Source organism: Phaenicophaeus curvirostris, chromosome 2, assembly GCF_032191515.1.
Source record: "Phaenicophaeus curvirostris isolate KB17595 chromosome 2, BPBGC_Pcur_1.0, whole genome shotgun sequence".
Classification (NCBI taxonomy): Eukaryota; Metazoa; Chordata; class Aves; order Cuculiformes; family Cuculidae; genus Phaenicophaeus; species Phaenicophaeus curvirostris.
Genome location: NC_091393.1, coordinates 51344735 through 51361949, shown reverse-complemented (window position 1 = coordinate 51361949; position 17215 = coordinate 51344735). Strand labels below are relative to the sequence as shown.

General features: G+C 38.9%; 2 protein-coding genes across 2 annotated transcripts in view; one reads left to right on the top strand and one right to left on the bottom strand.

Moving 5' to 3' along the window:
• The window catches only part of FUCA2 (alpha-L-fucosidase 2), a 15789-nt gene extending 13093 nt beyond the window's left edge, over positions 1 to 2696 (top strand). Inside the window, exon 7 of the mRNA XM_069852048.1 lies at positions 1991 to 2696. Within this exon, the coding sequence (XP_069708149.1) occupies positions 1991 to 2002 (12 nt within the window). The 3' untranslated portion in view covers positions 2003 to 2696. The remainder of the gene's footprint in view (positions 1 to 1990) is intronic.
• PEX3 (peroxisomal biogenesis factor 3) overlaps positions 1 to 17215 on the bottom strand; it is an 18429-nt gene extending 1214 nt beyond the window's left edge. The window contains exons 1-11 of the mRNA XM_069852050.1: positions 17080 to 17215; positions 10127 to 10258; positions 8634 to 8715; positions 5979 to 6022; positions 4642 to 4766; positions 3238 to 3304; positions 3081 to 3135; positions 2691 to 2847; positions 1703 to 1773; positions 760 to 882; positions 3 to 99 (exon numbers count right to left, since the gene is read on the bottom strand). Of these exons, the coding sequence (XP_069708151.1) occupies positions 3 to 99; positions 760 to 882; positions 1703 to 1773; positions 2691 to 2847; positions 3081 to 3135; positions 3238 to 3304; positions 4642 to 4766; positions 5979 to 6022; positions 8634 to 8715; positions 10127 to 10258; positions 17080 to 17152 (1026 nt within the window). The 5' untranslated portion in view covers positions 17153 to 17215. The remainder of the gene's footprint in view (positions 1 to 2; positions 100 to 759; positions 883 to 1702; positions 1774 to 2690; positions 2848 to 3080; positions 3136 to 3237; positions 3305 to 4641; positions 4767 to 5978; positions 6023 to 8633; positions 8716 to 10126; positions 10259 to 17079) is intronic.

Below are 17215 nucleotides of genomic sequence, written 5' to 3'. Positions count from 1 at the left end.
ACCTGAACAAAGTGACTGGGTGTTTCACTGCAGACTGAATGGATCTGTCCATTTATTATTGGAATTATCCTGGCTAAAGGAAGACTGACACTGGAAAGACTAGAGAAGAACAAAAAATATTGACCTAGACCTGCTCTGATATTAATAAAGCCAAACTGATTATTACAATTCTAAATAATTACTGTTTCAAAAATAAGAGTTAAAAGACTGAAACTAAAATGTACAGATGAAGTGGTTTTCCCTATCAAGCCTTTAATTTAATATAGAGAGTTACCAAAGCAAATTTCATTTGGCGTTCCTTTTACAGTTTCACACTTGCTACTTGTGCAAGAGAAATATGGCTTAGCCAGAGAGTCTTGACATGTATGTATAGGTAAACAGAATTGCCAGTTTATGATCTCACACCATATCAATCTCTAAACCATGCTTAGGACAGCCAAACTACAGCCTTTGGGATATTTAAGTGATGTAAATTACTGGTTTTATTTAAATATGTACTCTTTGAGAGCCATCAGTTATTAAAATAAGCACACACAAAACCAGTTACTATTCAAGGTTTTAATTTTAATATTTTAGAAATAGCATTTTAAGGATTTGAACTCAGCTTCTGGATTTGTAACACTCACTGCACTGTTTAAAATCCAAGCTAACTTCAGAATGAAGGCTATTTTCAAGTAGGCTAGGAAAGCAATAGCCTTTTTTTGGATTCACTATGAACCCAAAGCATTATTCATATGAGATCCATAACAAAAGATTTACCTATTTACAGAGCCATTCTGAGAGAGGTCCTGTTCAGTAGGTCTAAAAAACTCTGCCATATTGTCCAGCAGTCGACTGAATCCTCTATTTAAACATGTGCTCAAAACCGTACTGAAGTCTGGACTGGGGTAAAGAAGGAAAAAAAAAAAAGTTTGATTACTAGGAATTATTTTTTCCAACTAAAAAATGCTGCAAGTATTCAATGCTACTGATGTCCCTCCCATAAAGATGCTGTATGACACAGACAAAAGGCCATTTGTATAGCCACCTCGGAAAGACCAGCTCCCCGATACCTCCACAGCAAACGAATCAACAACATACACTCTGCCCCGAGCTTACCAGAAACCAGATAAAGCTAAAGCATTTCTCACTTCTCCATTTCTTACTAAGGGACCTACCTATGCACAGAATGCCCCAGATCTCTAGCAGCTAAATTATAAGAATAGTTTGGCATTTGGCTCGGTTTTCTCCTATTCAAAGTTTATTATAGAAGCCTCACTTCAGTAGCTCTCTGGTAGAAGGACAAATACAACCACTCTCAAAACCATGAATTAAAAATAAACTCTGATAAGCCAGAACTGGTGTTCATTTTATCAAAGCCTGTAAATCTAAAAGTTACTCTCAATTTACCCTGCTTTAGCAGAAGAGAAGCTTTCCCCTGTTCCTGCATAACTACAGAAAAGGTGAGGAAGAGATAAAGGGGACTGACTGAGAAGGACACCCTGGTCATCTTGTTAAGGCAGGACTATTTCTAATAAATGAGTTTCAGAGCTCTCAGTTTTGAAAATCCCAGCCTACAATTAGTGAATATAAAAATTCAATGCAGCAGAGCAGTCACATTTTGCAAATGGAAGTTGACAGCTCTTTATACGAAGGTAATTGTCTTACATAAATGATAGATGTGAGGAGGAGTTTAACATGAATACATAATATTTCTCTATACCTTTCTAGCATATCTCTAGTTTCATTAAGTAATTTAATTGTAGCAATGTCTCTTTCTGTGAGTCCACAGGCCTAGAAAAGGCAAAGATAGACACTATTTAGTAAGAAATCCATTGGCAACTATAAGAGTAGAAATAGAAGAGTGTTTGAGCATGGAATTAAGTCAAGATGTAAGTCGAATCTATTTATTTATTGCTGTAAATCAGATTCTTTATAATTTGTGTTCTATTTTTCCTTTTAAATGTTCACTGTAGTTTGTTTTTTTGTTTGCTTTTATCTTTTTTTCTAGAAACAGTATTAGCAGGAAATACCAGACTAATTGAGAAAAGCATTTTTTCCACTTCTGACCTCCAAAACTGAAATAAATCCTGCATACCAGCGTAAGTTAAAGGGATAAGTGCACATAGCCACATGCTGAAGCCTAAGTTTCTTCTTTATACCAGTATAATATCAAGTCACGAATGAATTTTCTCCAGCCTGTGGTGCAGATGGAGACAAACGCATTTAGAAAATTTAGGAAATTAACATTACAACTGAGATTAGATACCCCTTTCTCTTGACTCCTGTTCATCTTCCAGCCCAGAACAAAGGACCCCAGCACACCATCACTTCCTTGTGCATCATCCAAGAGGCTAAAAACCAAACAGCTACAGCTGTTTGCTAGTACAGAAAGCGCATGGTAATACAATTTAGCTTAAAGCCGAGTTAAGCTGCACTTAACAGGCTAAAAAGCAGTAATTGGGCTGTGTTTCTGAGCTCAAAGCTAATATTCTGAGGATGACACTTGTTTTCAAATCTGAAAAAAGTACAACTTCACTTTGCCAAGATTAAAGAGATAAAGACACCTGATTTATGAAGGAGGAAGCATAGCCATTTATTAAAGACACAGATACCGTGGTGCAACTAGAGGACTGTTAAGCACCCTTCCTTCCCCAAAATAAACAAAAAATGCAGAAGGAAAAAGGTAGATGAAAAATTTAAACAAGTACCTGGGCAGCTAAGGGGTTTTCTTCATCTGGCATCAGATAATGACATAATGGAGAGTAAGATGCAACCTGATCTGAGTCTTTATGTTCCACTACTTTCCTGATATCTTTTAGTTTCTCTTCCAGCTCCAGAAGAGACAGGGTGTGCTTAAGAGAAATGCTGGAAAGGAAAAGGACTATAGCGTTGATTGCAAAACAAATAATGATACTTTGCTCTCCTACCGATAACATGTTCACAAGTTACACAATCTAGACATAACCTGATATAATAAAAAGTTGTTTTGAAAAAGTCAGTACGCTTTCCTTTTTTAAATTCTAAAAAAACTCATTGTTTTGGAAACAGTTATCACAATAAAACTCAAAGGCGAACCACAGAGAAACACAGACTCTTACCTTCCGAAAACTTTATGTACAGCTTGTTTAACAATAGTTATTAACTCCGTCAGCCCTAGGAGGAAGAAATTGTCAAAATTATTCTAAGGTTTTGCTTAAGTCTAGAAAAAAGTAGAACGTTATAAGTGTAGTTCATAGCTCATAATAAGCACCATACCATCTCCTAAAAGGTGCTGAATACTCGATAAATATTGCTGCTGAACTTCAGGGGGAGCTAGTGGTGTCTAGGGAAGGAAAAAAAAAAACCCATGAGTTCTATGTCAACAGTAGAGAACAATGCAAAATAATTTCAAACCAGTTGCAACCAATTTCCTTCATCTTTACAACCAACTGCTGCAGGGACATTCCTCCATTCTCATGCAGCTCTGTAGCTTCTGACTCCATTCCTGCCATCAACCCATAGACCAAGTCCTCTGGCATTCTTTTCTTCAATACTATACAGATCTCACTTCTATCCTCAGTGGGACAGAAAAAAATCTTTTATTTTTTATTCATATACAGGGAAGTCTCTTAAACTGAACTGCAGGTGAAACAAGACCCTCTATCACCCAAAGAAGTAGACTTAGGATACTTATGTTCAACCCTAACCAAAGTCTATCTGACAGAAAAGAAGCTTTCAGGAACTGAGACATGATGCCAATTTGCTCCAGCAGAGTGCCTCAAAGTTGGCCCTGTCAACCCAATTCTCTATTGGAAAAATAACAGAAAGGAAATGCTTCTAGTCCCAACTCATCTTGTCCTTTTAAAAAAGCTTTTTCAGATTTCATAAAATGAAGTGCGACCTCTGTCAACCCTGGCCTCCCTAATGAAAGCTTTTCTCAGACCTGCCTTGACATGCTGTGCCTTGACTCTCAGCAGGACTTATCAAAGAGGGGCATTCAACAACTGATCAAAGTTTGTATCCATTATTTTTAGATCAGCTGTCCAACTATTTGCAAATCTTACTCTGTACAACGGGTACTTGCTTACTGTGGGACTGATCTGCTTTTATTGAGCAGTGATAAGATATACTACCTAAAGAAAAAAAAAAACCAAACAAGTCTTCTACCTTGCTTGGCCCCACCAACAGACATTTAAGGAAGATGGCCTTGTTAAATTTCAAAGTTAAATTTCAAAGACAGCCTTTTTCCTTAATCCTAGGAAAATTTAACTGGGGAAATTAATTTATGTGCTAGGAAAACCTAAGAATTTATATATATTTGCATACATATCTGGGATCATTCACACAGTTTACTGTGCCACAAAAAAATTAAAGAAAACAAAGATATTACTTTACATTGCTGTTCCTTCTTTAAGGAATACAGATGCAGACAAACTGTATCCTTCAATATTGCCAGTATTTTTTTAAGCAACAGTAACACCAAATCATCTGAATTTAGAGGCTATTAAAACACATCGACATTCATTACTTCCAGTAATGCTTCCATATCTCCCACCCATATACGAACTCTTGCTTTCATTCTAATACTCCTAAGCTATGCTCTTTTTATATCTCACTAAATAATCCCATCACTTCTAAGAAAATGGAAGTTCTACCTTTGAAACAAAACATGAAACTTACTGTGCCGTTTTTGCAGAGTGCAGCATTATCCAGGTAGATGTAACCACCAATAATATTTAACTGGACTCGCAGAAGAACCACTAGCATACAGGTACTATATACAGCTACAATGCTCCTTGTGAAACCTTGAAAAGAGGCAAAAAAAAATAACTTCAAAGTCAAAGAAGTAAGTGTGAGTCAAGGAGCAAGAGTGCTCTCCAAGCCTCAAAAATCTTCGATTTTTAAATACACATTTCTCTCCTTGGTTGCCGTGATATTTTCACAATACATACTCAAAAGTGTCATGAGTCTAATATGTGCTGGAGCTGCACCTGAAGTGTCCCATTTCAAGTTCTATATTATTTTGCACATTACACTATTTTTTTCGGGGAAAAAAAATAAAATTATACAAGTTGCTCCAGAAGAAAAAAGGATGTACTGTCAAATCATCTTTCTTCATTAGAACACAAAATGCACACAGTACCTTAGCCCTCGCCATGCAATTAAAACAGAGGGCATAACAGCAGCTTGGGTAAAAAGTTACCAATGGCAGGAGCAGCTAATATCTAAAGAAATAAACTTCAAATGAGGGTCAGCTACCAGCCACTCAGCAATGGAGGACGTTTAGAAATAGTGACATAAATAAATATGGATGAATGTTGAGTAGCAAAGACAGGGGAAGAAAGGAGCTGGATCAGAAGGAGGATCTGTAAATGTGTTGCAAAAAGGAGGAAAAAAACCCAACAAACAAAAGGAAAGAAAAACAAAATCAGGGAGGTGGCAGGGATAACAAATGATACTAAGGAATCAAAAGCAGTAAAAAAAGGTCAGTAGTATTCACTATATCATCACCTGACTTCACTGTTCTTCCTTCCCTTCCACTGCTAGTATCAGCCAACAAACAATAAGATGAACTACAGGGTTCATAACCACTGCTGTGGTGGTTCCGTTTATCAGGCTTGAAAAGAGGAAGTTGCTGGCCATGTAAGGGCTGGCTTATATTTTTGATGGACATTTTCTGTTAGGTTCAGTATGGAACTTTCTGAAAAACTAGTCTAATTTTTCTGTGATGGCACAGGAAGTTCTCAAATAGTTTTCTTCGGTTAGCATAACATGAAGGCCAATAGAATTTTTCACCTTTGTCTCTGAGCTTCTAACTTCCCCCAGGGTTACAAAAAAATCCTTCACAAGGAGATTTTGGGCAGGGGGCAGGGATGAGGTTTGCCACATCACGTGTTACACCATCCTCTCCTAGCTACAGAAACAACAGTTCAGTGTAAAGTGAGCATTTTAAAGGGTGTGAAAGGCATTTTATATTTATGCTAAATATGCAGATGGAATCTTGCTTTTCCACTTACTTATTATCTTTAAATCCTCCCATATTTCTAACTTGTTTGCTGGCCTGTAAAAAACAAATGGAAATATCAAACATTGAAAATTATATTTTCATTGGCAATTAATAAACATGGTAAATGAAATAGCTGTGCTTTATGGCAAGCTTATTTAGGTACTGTAATTTTTCAGAGCAGATTAACATCTACATTGATTTGCCTCATTCAGGAAAGCAGCATATAAGCAATATGCTATGAAGTCACAAAAAAGTTATTGAAACTTTAATGCATAAATGCAGTATTCAGTGATGTCACATATACATGTTATCAATTTTGTGTTACAATGCTAAGCAGTCAGAAAAAAAACAGTGATGATACAAAGTGGTCTTTTGGAGGCCTTGGATCCTGCATATATTTAATGTAAACCTCTGTTCAGTAGGGCTTCCCGTATTCACCTGTGCATGATAAGAACTTCTCTATCCTACTTTCTGGCAAGATTTACCATTGCCTAACTTGGTTTTCAAGTTCAGTCATAATCTGCAGCAATTTACTAAAACTCAGCTGCTACTCAAAATTCAACTTTCATTTCACTTTTATTTATTTGGAAAACCATTATCTGCTTATGGAAGCAAAAAGAAGCGAAAACAAAAGAACCCAGAAGTTTGGAATAAAGTCAAGTGCTGAATTAGTGGGAGATACGCAACATCTGCAAGGCTACAGCAGCAGGTATTCCTCCTTATCTCAGCAGGACTGACTGAGTAAGAACATCTACAGCCTTGTGTGCTGCTTCCTCCTTAAAAGTTTCTCCGGAGCACTGAAGATTTCAGCCTGCTTACACCCTCAACCTACCACTGCTCCTCTTCGAAGTACTAAAACAATGTAAAAAGGCTTTGAATTTAAGGAAGCAAACAGATTTTAATTTAAAGAAGTACCTAAGTCATAACATCACCTGTAAGACAGGATAACATAGATCCATAACACATTAAGTCATAACAGACTATGTGAGGAACAGAATACATCTGCAGGGGTCTTAAAGGTAAGTCTCCACATCTATTCATTTGTTTATTCAACAACAATGGTACTCAAAGGTCAAGCTGCCTACTCAAATCAAAGTGGAAAGAAAAATCTATACCTCCATGTGCAGTACAAGAATGCAGAGCGTCTTCAGAGACTCACTTCAAAGTGGAATGAGCTCTGATGGCCTAATTCATGATCTGTGTCTTCCGAACCACTTCTCTACCTTTTCAGTTCAAAAAGTTCAAGCACACCTAGTTAAAACTTTCTCAGCGTAAGTCAAAAACATTAAGATAGAAACTCCACTGTAAGTCAGAGTCTAAACAGACATCCAAGCTTACAGGACATTGCATGTAACCAGCATTTAGAAAAAAATTTGTTTTCAGAAACTTGTAGCAATAATATAAAAACGTTTCACCTCTATTTTAACTAGGACTACTGGAATGCAGATGCGCATCACTGCCCCCACAAACCGTTCCAACTAGTCACACAAGTTAGAGACATCAGACACATTTTGAGAAAAGAACACATGCTACAGAGAATAAACTAAGGCATTATGTAACTTCCCCACTGAACAAAGGATGACAGGCCTTTTTAGACTATGCTGCTGCACAGTCCAGCAGACAAATCTGGTGATCCACAAGATCATTTGTTCATTCAGAGAAATTTTTCATTGAGTAAAAATATCATTATGACAAATATATTGAATATTCCACTAAAACTAACATTTCCTACTTTCTTGTTGTTTGGGGTACATAATATTCAATTAACTGTTGCAAATTCTCAAATAATCAGTTATAAACACATCATTCAGGGCATAACTCCTACTTTAAGTAGCACATTCTGTTGCCTCACTGTGGGAGGTTTTTTAACAGAGAAAAAGACAATGACTGGATAGGTAATCTATTAAGTGCTGGACAGCTGAAATTATAGCCATATAAATAAGTTTGTAGGAGGTAAACGAGAAAGCCAGTCTAGAGTGAGTCAGAAAACCTGTGTTAACTGCCTACATAACACTTACTCTGTGCCAGATGCCAAGCAGTTTACTTTCCTTTAAGGTATGCTATTATGCACTTTATGCATTTAAAAATATGCTATTTCTTCCTGCAGTTATAAGATAACCAAAGGTGTTTTCTGACAGGGAAGCATTCCTCTTAATGTATGACATGCTTCTATTTGTTCTATTTCAAAAAGGGGAAAAAAAAAATTACTTCTCATAGCTTACATCCATTTGCAATCTCATCTTGGATATTTTCCACTACTGTTCACATCTGACCTTGATAAGATGACAAACAGTTTTACAAACACTATATCAACATCTCAGTCAAGATACTCCGTCCTGTTTAAGAAAGGACTAGATCCTGTAAGCACTTTATCTATCTTAAAAGCACCCCAACAAAAAAACACAGCACTTGGTGCAGCATCTTAAGGGAATACTGTTTCATGTGATGTTTGGAAAATGCCAGCCATATCTATCAAAATACATCTAATATGTCACAAAATATTTACACAGTGATTTTAAGATACTTTAAGACTAGTGACTCAATGGGACACAGAACCAAAATTCTGTATGCTCTCTATATTATTAACAGATAATTTGAAAAAGAACCCCAACACATCTTGTGATCAAACAAGTGATCTTTAACATAATTAGCAAACCACTCTTACCTATTTTTAAGAAGAGATGTGAGACTCTCAGAATTTAATTGATGCATTAAGGCATCTCTCAATGTTGGAAGCATTGACAACACTGTTGTTAAAGGGAAAAGAAAAGCAAAATCTGTCAATATGAAAAAAAACCATCATAAACCTATCCCCAGCTCTCACTGAACAGCTGTTATACAACCTAAATCCCTTTGCTCAACAGGCAAACCTGGGAGGTCAAAAAAAAAATCAATAGAAAATCCTGTGGATACTCAGAAGTGCCATCACCTGCTTGCCCCTCAGAAGCCTGGGCACAACGCTGCCCTTACGTTGCCTGCATGTCTTTGTAGGCTCTAGCTGCAGATGTGTACTCACATCTTGCATATCTGCATCATATCTGCGTGTACGTGCCTTCAACTCCCAGAAGAAAATCTAGTGAAAATCTACACTGTTTTCTCATTGGGAAAAATGCAAAGATCTGAGGTTTGTCTTTCTGCCAACAAGAGAACAAGAGAAAGGCATACTTCAAACAAAAGAAAGTTGGTAGGAAAAAAATCCTTTACTTTTGGAATGTTCAGCGTCCAATCTACTGTTATATGACAGAAACAGGAAATGGAAAACAACCATGCACAAAACATAAGAAATACTAAAACCAAGTATGAAAAATCTTGACAAGAATGCATGCTGCCACAGAGAAGCTACTTTGTACAACGAAGGACAAAGAAAAAATTAGTCCTTGCAGTAAAATCAATCCCAGCACTACAAAATGGAAAAGGTGAAAATGAAATACCAGGGGATTTCATGTCAGGGTAAACACAGTGCACAGAAAGTACTTGCAGCTACCCAAGAAGCCATTGCAATTTTCAACAGCGTAGGAAAACGCTGCCCAATTTGTTTCATAGAAATAGTTTTGAATGGCCTATATTTACACAAATGACAATGATTTTGTTAAATTATCGTACCATCTCCTCTGAAAAAAGTCCAAAGGCCAATGCTGTAACATAAATACTGTCACTTCTTGCTCCCCAGCCAGTCAGGTACCTTTAACTGTTAAAATGTGAGGAACTAACAAGCTGATGTACTACTTATTTGTAAATAAAAATTACCCACCAAGCTCTGTGTAGCTTACTAACAATGTGCTATAACAAATAAAACCCTGCTGTAAATTCAGTACTGTCTGAATCTGGGCACTGTTTCACACCTCAACACTCCATGCAGTTTAGGGCAGTATGCAAAGGGTCTTGAAGTGACAAACAATTGTAACCTGCTTGCCTATTTGTATGCATTATAGATGGATATAGTCAAACCAAGAGTTAGGATGATCCCTAGAAATCCCTACAATCCTCTGTTCTTCAAATTCTGTTTTTATTGTGCATAAATTGAGTAATTTTGCATAAGTATTAACTATGATTTGGAATTCACCTACATTTCTTGTTGTTCTTCCATCCTGTCAATGTGTAGTATAAATCCCCAAATACTTCCACGGATCAAGAACAATAGCTATTTCCTTATCTTACCTGTCATATTGCACGTCCTCTGATTACTTTCAAAATGATATTGCCTTCGCGCTTGGGCAATGTATTCAGCTGCTTCTCGCTCTTGGATTTCTCTGATTTTCTTCTGCCCGTATTTTCCCAGTAGATAGACTCCTACAGAGAGATTTTCATATTACAAGCTGTTTTAAAAAAGAAGGAGGACCCTTTAGTCCCTTTCTTTGATTTTAAACCATAATGGTGCATAACAGAATTTTGGGGATATATGGGTCTTGAGTATCTTAAAACTGATTGACAAAGTAATAGTTGGAAATAAAGTTTTCAAAATTAATTAAAATGTCAAGGGTGATGACTCACACTAGAATAAGAAAGCTTCCTGAGAATAGAGATCTTGCCTTTCAAAGAAGGCATTTTAGGTACTACTGCAATGCCTAGTGCTGGAGAGACTGAAACAAATACTAGGAAGAGAAAAAACGTAGAGTAACAAAACCAAAGAACAGATAAAAACCCAAAACACAGTTCTGGAGATTTAATAAAAATGAAATTTTCACCAAAGATACCTTTCTAAATTTAATAGAAGTTAAAAATAAAGCTCAAGTCTTAAAAATCACACAAGAGAAAAATGTTACAGACCGACACTTCCTTTGTTTGGTCCTGAAACTCATCTATAGAAGGAACCTTATCTTCAGTGGGGTTTCACTGTGGCCCTCTGATTTCTTCCAATGCCTGATTCCTACTCTCATACCCTCGAGGATCAGATCACCCTTCATCGCTCTTACTATAAATCTCCACTTCCACAAAGACCCACTAAAAAGTTTGCTCTCCATTTCCTTCTCCCCTAGCATACACCCCCCCTTCAGGGTTTCCCCCAACTGCCCTTCCTGCACCACCAGGGCTTCAGAGATGCCTCCAGGCTCCCCACAGCCCTCTTCGCTTTTCTAATCTCCAGCCCCCTTTCTAAGCCATCCCTCAAGAAACCACTATGTCTTCTAAGATTATCCTCAGCACTTTTGCTGGAGTTTCTCCCCTTCCAGCCAGGGCTTCTCATAACGCCTCCTGTGTATTGAGTTCATTTGCAGCCTCCTGCATGCACTGGCACCAGCTGTTATCTATTTAGGTGCTCAACAACCTATTCCCATTTTCTCTCATGCAAAAGCTGGGGGAGGGTGAAATAAGAGAGGAACAAACCCAAGCAGAAAACACTATTGTACAAGTTGCTTGTCTTCTGTCCACCAGTGAGCAATCTACTAAGTACTAAAACTCATTTACTGTCAACTCTAACTCTGCCAAGTCAATAACGGCATACAGAGGAAATTCAAGTATCAATTCTTTCTTTTTTTTCCACCCAGCACTTTCAGAAGTTGTAAATGCAGAGATACAAACTTTTCTTTCAAAGTTCAGTTTTCACATTTCAAATCTAATATATGAATGAATGAGGCATTTTACAGTTGTTGAATGCTGGAAGTTTTAAAACTATGTTTATAAGCCAAATCTATCCCTCACCCCCCAAAAACTCAAAGATTTTGAATTCGACTGTGTTTTTTAGGTCACTAAAACCTTTCAATATATTCTCCAAATTATCACCAGTATTCCAAAAAGCTTTCAACTTTGTACCTCAATATCTATGATTACAAAAAAATCCAGCTATTTATATTGGCATTATGTTTCCTAATAAGCAACTACAAGCCAGACCAGTTTGGAACAATGACAATCACATCCACTTATTTCCCAAAAGCTTCATGAAATAAAAACAGGGAAGTCACACTCTCTTGCCTCAGCCTTTAGGCAGACTGATCATTTGCCATGTGGAAGTCACCCCATTAGATGCAAACTTCAATACTAATGGTTCAATATACACAGCAATGCAATTTTACCACTATAAATAGTTAATCAAAATGAGACTTCATAAATAAAAATTAGATTATTTTTCTCTAAAACCTACCAATTCCTACCAAGAATACATACTCAGAACTCAACTGTCAGAGTATTGGTGCTGGGTTTTTTTGCAGCTAACATACTGAAAGAGCTACTTCTTTTTAGTATTAGCAAATAAGTTTTGAACACAAGATTTTTCCTATCATTTTATCCCACTACAGTTTTCACATTACAATCACATACAGTCATTTGCCCATACGATAACTTCTGCTTTATTTTCTTCTCTCCAGAATAAGTCTTAATTCCAGGCTTTGTGTCAGAAACGCCATAAGTATATTAAAAAACCCCAAAAAAACAGACTCTTCCTGAACATGACATAGGCAGACAAGCAAGCAATTCAAGAAGAATCATGTGCATGCCCTTGAGTGATATGCTGGAGCAGCACCTTTATAATTAATACTGAGACAGCTAATTCCTTAATACTTGACTGGTAAAGCTGTGTAACTACACTGTACTAAGAACTGCTGTGCCTCAATGAGGGTCCAAAGTTGCATTAGCAGTCATCCAGATTTAACAAGGAGTTTCCAGAAAAAAACAAAACCAAACAATTGTCTAAAATGACACAACACCAGCTGCTATGAGTCTTCTTTATCTCTGCCTGCCCTCAACTAAGCTGTAACTTTGACCCATCACTAACAGATGTTATTCACTCCAGTATCACCTTAATCTTTGGGAATGCCATGCAGTAGATGTTAACAAAGTTAAAGTTACCCCATCCACACAGCTTAAACTCAACGAACTATAAAAAAGTCTGGATGTCAGCAGCAGGTTGTTACTAACTGCACGTCTTATTCTTCTTGTCAGCTTTATGACAATGAATTTCTGCCCACTAGTTACTTGCGCCTGAACACAGCATCAGAACCTCTGCAAGTCTTCAGCTTATGGGACATTTCAAGGAACCACCTGGGAGTTAGTCTGCACATGTATTCACTTTTTATTTTAGAATCACCTTGTGTATCTAGATTGATACACATGGCATTAATTCAGAAGACCTGAAAATAACACAGGCCTCTAAGAAGGCTGAACGCACCACATGAAAACACTGTCACCTGGAGTTAGAAGCAGGACCAGAAAAAGCCATGTCAAGTCAGCTGAACTGACATTTTGAAAGTCCCTGTTATAGACAAGCAAACTTAACATCAACTTTTTACAATAGCTAATATAAACCAATTTTACCTCTCAGTATGGGATAGAAGTTTGCAAAAAGTGGCAGCAGAAACGTTTTACTTGTGTCTAATCCGCTGAACAGTTGCATTATGAAGTTCCATCTACATAACTTTCCTGTATGTCCTTTCTTGGTTTTTTTTTATTTTTCTTTGTTCTTTATTCCCCCCCTCCATCTTTCCTTATAATTATTAATTTAATTATTAGTCTGTCTTTATCTCAGTTCTTGAGACTTTTACCTTTCTGATTCACTCCCCTGTTTTACCTGGGAGGGGAGTGTGAGTGAGCAGCTGTGTGGTGCTTCATTGTCAGCCAGTGTTAAACCACAATCCTGTCCTACAAGAACCAGGGGAACATCCAGGGTCTATCCTATGGAAGCAACACCTTCATTAATTTTTTAACAGTGACTTGGGGTAAGCATGCTCAAATTAGTCTGTGTAGCACTGTATAGTCTCTTCCCACCTAAATCTAGGTAGCTTACAAAATGTGCAGACTCTTACATATTCATGCCAGTGGCCTCAACAGGTAGGATATTTCTCACATCACAAATGATGGCTCATGTCTCCCTCAGCCCTTTCCTTTCTTCACAGGTGGAACGTAGAGATGAGCAGAAGGTGGGATAGGTAACCAGGAGGCATCAATTTTTCAGGAAACCTCTTTACAACCCTGTGTAACCTTTACTCTCACTACCATACGTGCCTTAGAATAAAAAAAAAATCATGGGAAAATTTTCAGTTTCAAGAATTTCATTGCTGACACAAACACATGGACAGCTCCGCAAGTTGTGACTTGCCCTTACATACAAGTAAGCCATGCAGCAACTGACTTCTTTTTTTAAAAATACACTTAAATAAGAAGGCAGTAAAGCATCATCTCTCTTGGTACCACCAATTTACACCAAAACCTATTTAACAGCCCTGCACTCACTTACAAACCAAAACGATTTGCATTGCTAAGCAGAAAGACTTCTGAACTGAAAAGTTCTTTCTGCAAGCCAGAGATTGCAACAGGTGAAACTGAGCAATAATTTATTCAGGATTGAAATCAGAACCATACATTGCAGACACACTCTGAACTTGCTCTTCTGCTACAACAAGATAATTTCAACAGGGATCCATTTTGTAACAGCCACTGAAATCTGGTTTGAACACTGAATGGTGAGACAGAAACCACTTTAAGGTAAATCTACCTGTCCAATAAGAAAAAGCAAACATAAAACACCCTTGCAGATCTGTCATGCCAGCTCTTGTTCTACTTAAATATTTGGAGTGGGTTTGACCCCAAAACTCTAGATTTTGCTTGCTTGAAGAGATGCAAGGCTTTTTAGTATGCAGTTTACTTTATATTGCTAAAAAAAACCCCAGACTTATGCAGAAAGGGTTTGTACAGGGTCTTTGCTAAGTTGAGATCTTCTTAACCCTGCTTTATGTTTGTAGGGAAATTACACCTACTTCAGGTGCTTTTCCCTGCATTTGGTTTCTTATTTTTTAACTTTTGTATCTTTAGATGCAGAAAAATCTGTTGCAGTGTTGGGATTGACAGAAATTAGACTAAGCATGACACCCACTGACAACATACAAAGAATGAATCTCAGTAAACAGAGGAAAGGCTACCAACTGACTCAGACTTCAGTGCAATAATTCTTTCGTAACAGAACATTGATAAAATATTATATCAGTAATAAGATTCTTTTGTATCATCTAACCAACCATCAAATAGTCACATTACCTGGCACGTGATGAGAGATTAAAGACTTAAAATCATTAAACTCTGATATCCCATTTTTCTTGTTATTTCCTCCTTCTCAGAAAATGCACCTCCAGCTCTTAAAAAAACCCCAACACACAGACACACAAGGTACAGATTCCAATTTCTGCTATTAAATTAGCAGATTTTGATGATTATCTTAAATCATTCAGACACTTCCAAATATTCTGGCTTCGAACAAAAGCAGCAATGTTAAAATTGCACACAGGTGCCCAGGTGCCTATTCCTAATAGGAAGTCTGGAGAAATGTAGAAGGAATTCAGAATGAAAGGATGCAGAGGACACACCAACCAAGGCAAGTCAGAAATGTATACAATTCACCTTTAAAGAGACCTCATCTGAACACAACGCAAAATGTACGGCCAAACCGCAGTAGCCCTCATCATTCCGGTAAGTTACAGGAGGTATAAACAAATACAAGCTTTCCCTAGTAACTCTGTAATACTTAGTTCCATCATCTAAATAAGACACGAGTAGAGCTGATGACCGAGCACGCAAAAACATGGCTGTACCTTTTCAAGGGTATTTAATCTCCAGCTGCACACATATGCACTTTATTATTAAACAGAGAGATAGAACCAAGATGCCATTGTAAATCCAATTCTAACTAACAATAATCCGATAATAACTGCAAAGAAAGGAGGAGTTTACCAGAACTCAACCATCCTACAGGTTAGACAAAAGAGCCTTAAGGGAGAAGGAATGGCCCGAAGCAACCTTCCAGTACCTGAAAGGAGCCTGCAAGAAAGATGGGCAGGGACCGTTCACCAAAGTCTGTACTGATAGGACTAGGGGCAATGGATATAAACTAGAGAGGGACATATTTAGGCTTGATATAAGGAAAAATTTCTTCACCATGAGAGCGGCAAGGCACTGGCACAGGTTGCCCAGGGAAGCTGTGGCTGCCCAACCCCTGGAGGTGTTCAAGGCCAGGCTGTATGGGGCCTTGGGCTGCTTGGGCTGGTGGGAGGTGTCCCTGCCCATGGCAGAGGGGATGGAACTAAATGATCTTTCAGGTCCCTCCCAACCCTAATGATTTTACAATTCAATGTCCCTGCCCATGGCAGGGAGGCTAGAACTAGATGGTCTTTAAGGTCTCTTCGAACCCAAACCATTCTATGATTCTATGAATTCCAGGAATCCTGTTCTCATCCTTGGTAAAGTAAAAGGTCTTAGGGAAATATGCTGCAGACTTCCACAGGAGGTTTGCCAGAAATCAGCCTGCACTTCACATCCCCCACCAGATGTTCAAGCTGCAATGACAACAACGTACCCATATTCTCGAATTATTCTGCTATCCTGATTGTGCAGTAGGCAATACTTAGGCAAGAATATGATTAGGTAGAATAGCCACTACCATCTTAAATAATTAATTTGCAAACATGTAACCACTCTGTGAGCCCCTGCAAGGCTCAGCCTCCCTGTGTCCAGCTGAGCCACCAGCATTGCGTCCTTGCCCTCCTCAGTGCGGAGGAGAAGCACGCCAGCCTCTGGGGTCTTATCTCTGTTAGTGCTGCTTTAGCAGCACAGTTAGCCTGTGCTGGTGTTTTTTCTGTCTTTCCTGATGCCCTCTTTTAGGTGGGAGGTGTCCCTGCCTATGACAGGGGTTAGGAACTGGATGGGCTTTAAGGTCCCTTCCAACCCAAACTATTCTATGATGCTATCAATAATAAACGTATATCCTCCTCTTCGGTAAAGTTCTGCGTCTGCTGTTGTTTACATCGTACGATCCGCCTCAACGCACTTCGGAAAGCGCAGCCTTTCACCCTCTGTCCTAAAAACAGTAACACAAACGTCTCCGGCGCTTTGCACGATTAAACGTTGTTTCAAATCAACGCACAACCCCGCCGCGAGGAGCCCCGGCCAACTCGAATCCCTGCGTTTCACAACTTTACAGGACGATGGGCAGATTCTCCTCCCCGCCTAGGAGCACCCCCCCCGCTTCAGCTCCCCCGGCCGCGGTCGGTGGGCCCGTCCGGTGCCCCCAGCCGGGCGGAGGGGCCGCCCGAAGGCCGCGAAGGGCCGGCGGTCACGCCAGCGGCCGGTACCGGGCTGCCCCCTCGAGCTCCCCCAGGCCGAGCCCCGCCCCGTCGCGGCTGCCGGGCACTCACCGCCCAGGAAGGTGCCGAGGGCAAGGCATTTTCTCTTGTGCCGCTTGAGGAAGCTCCAGAGGGACCGGAGCATCCTGCGCCCGCGGACCAGCCGGCCCCTCGCCTCCCCGCGCCGCCGGAAGGGGCGGAGCCAGCG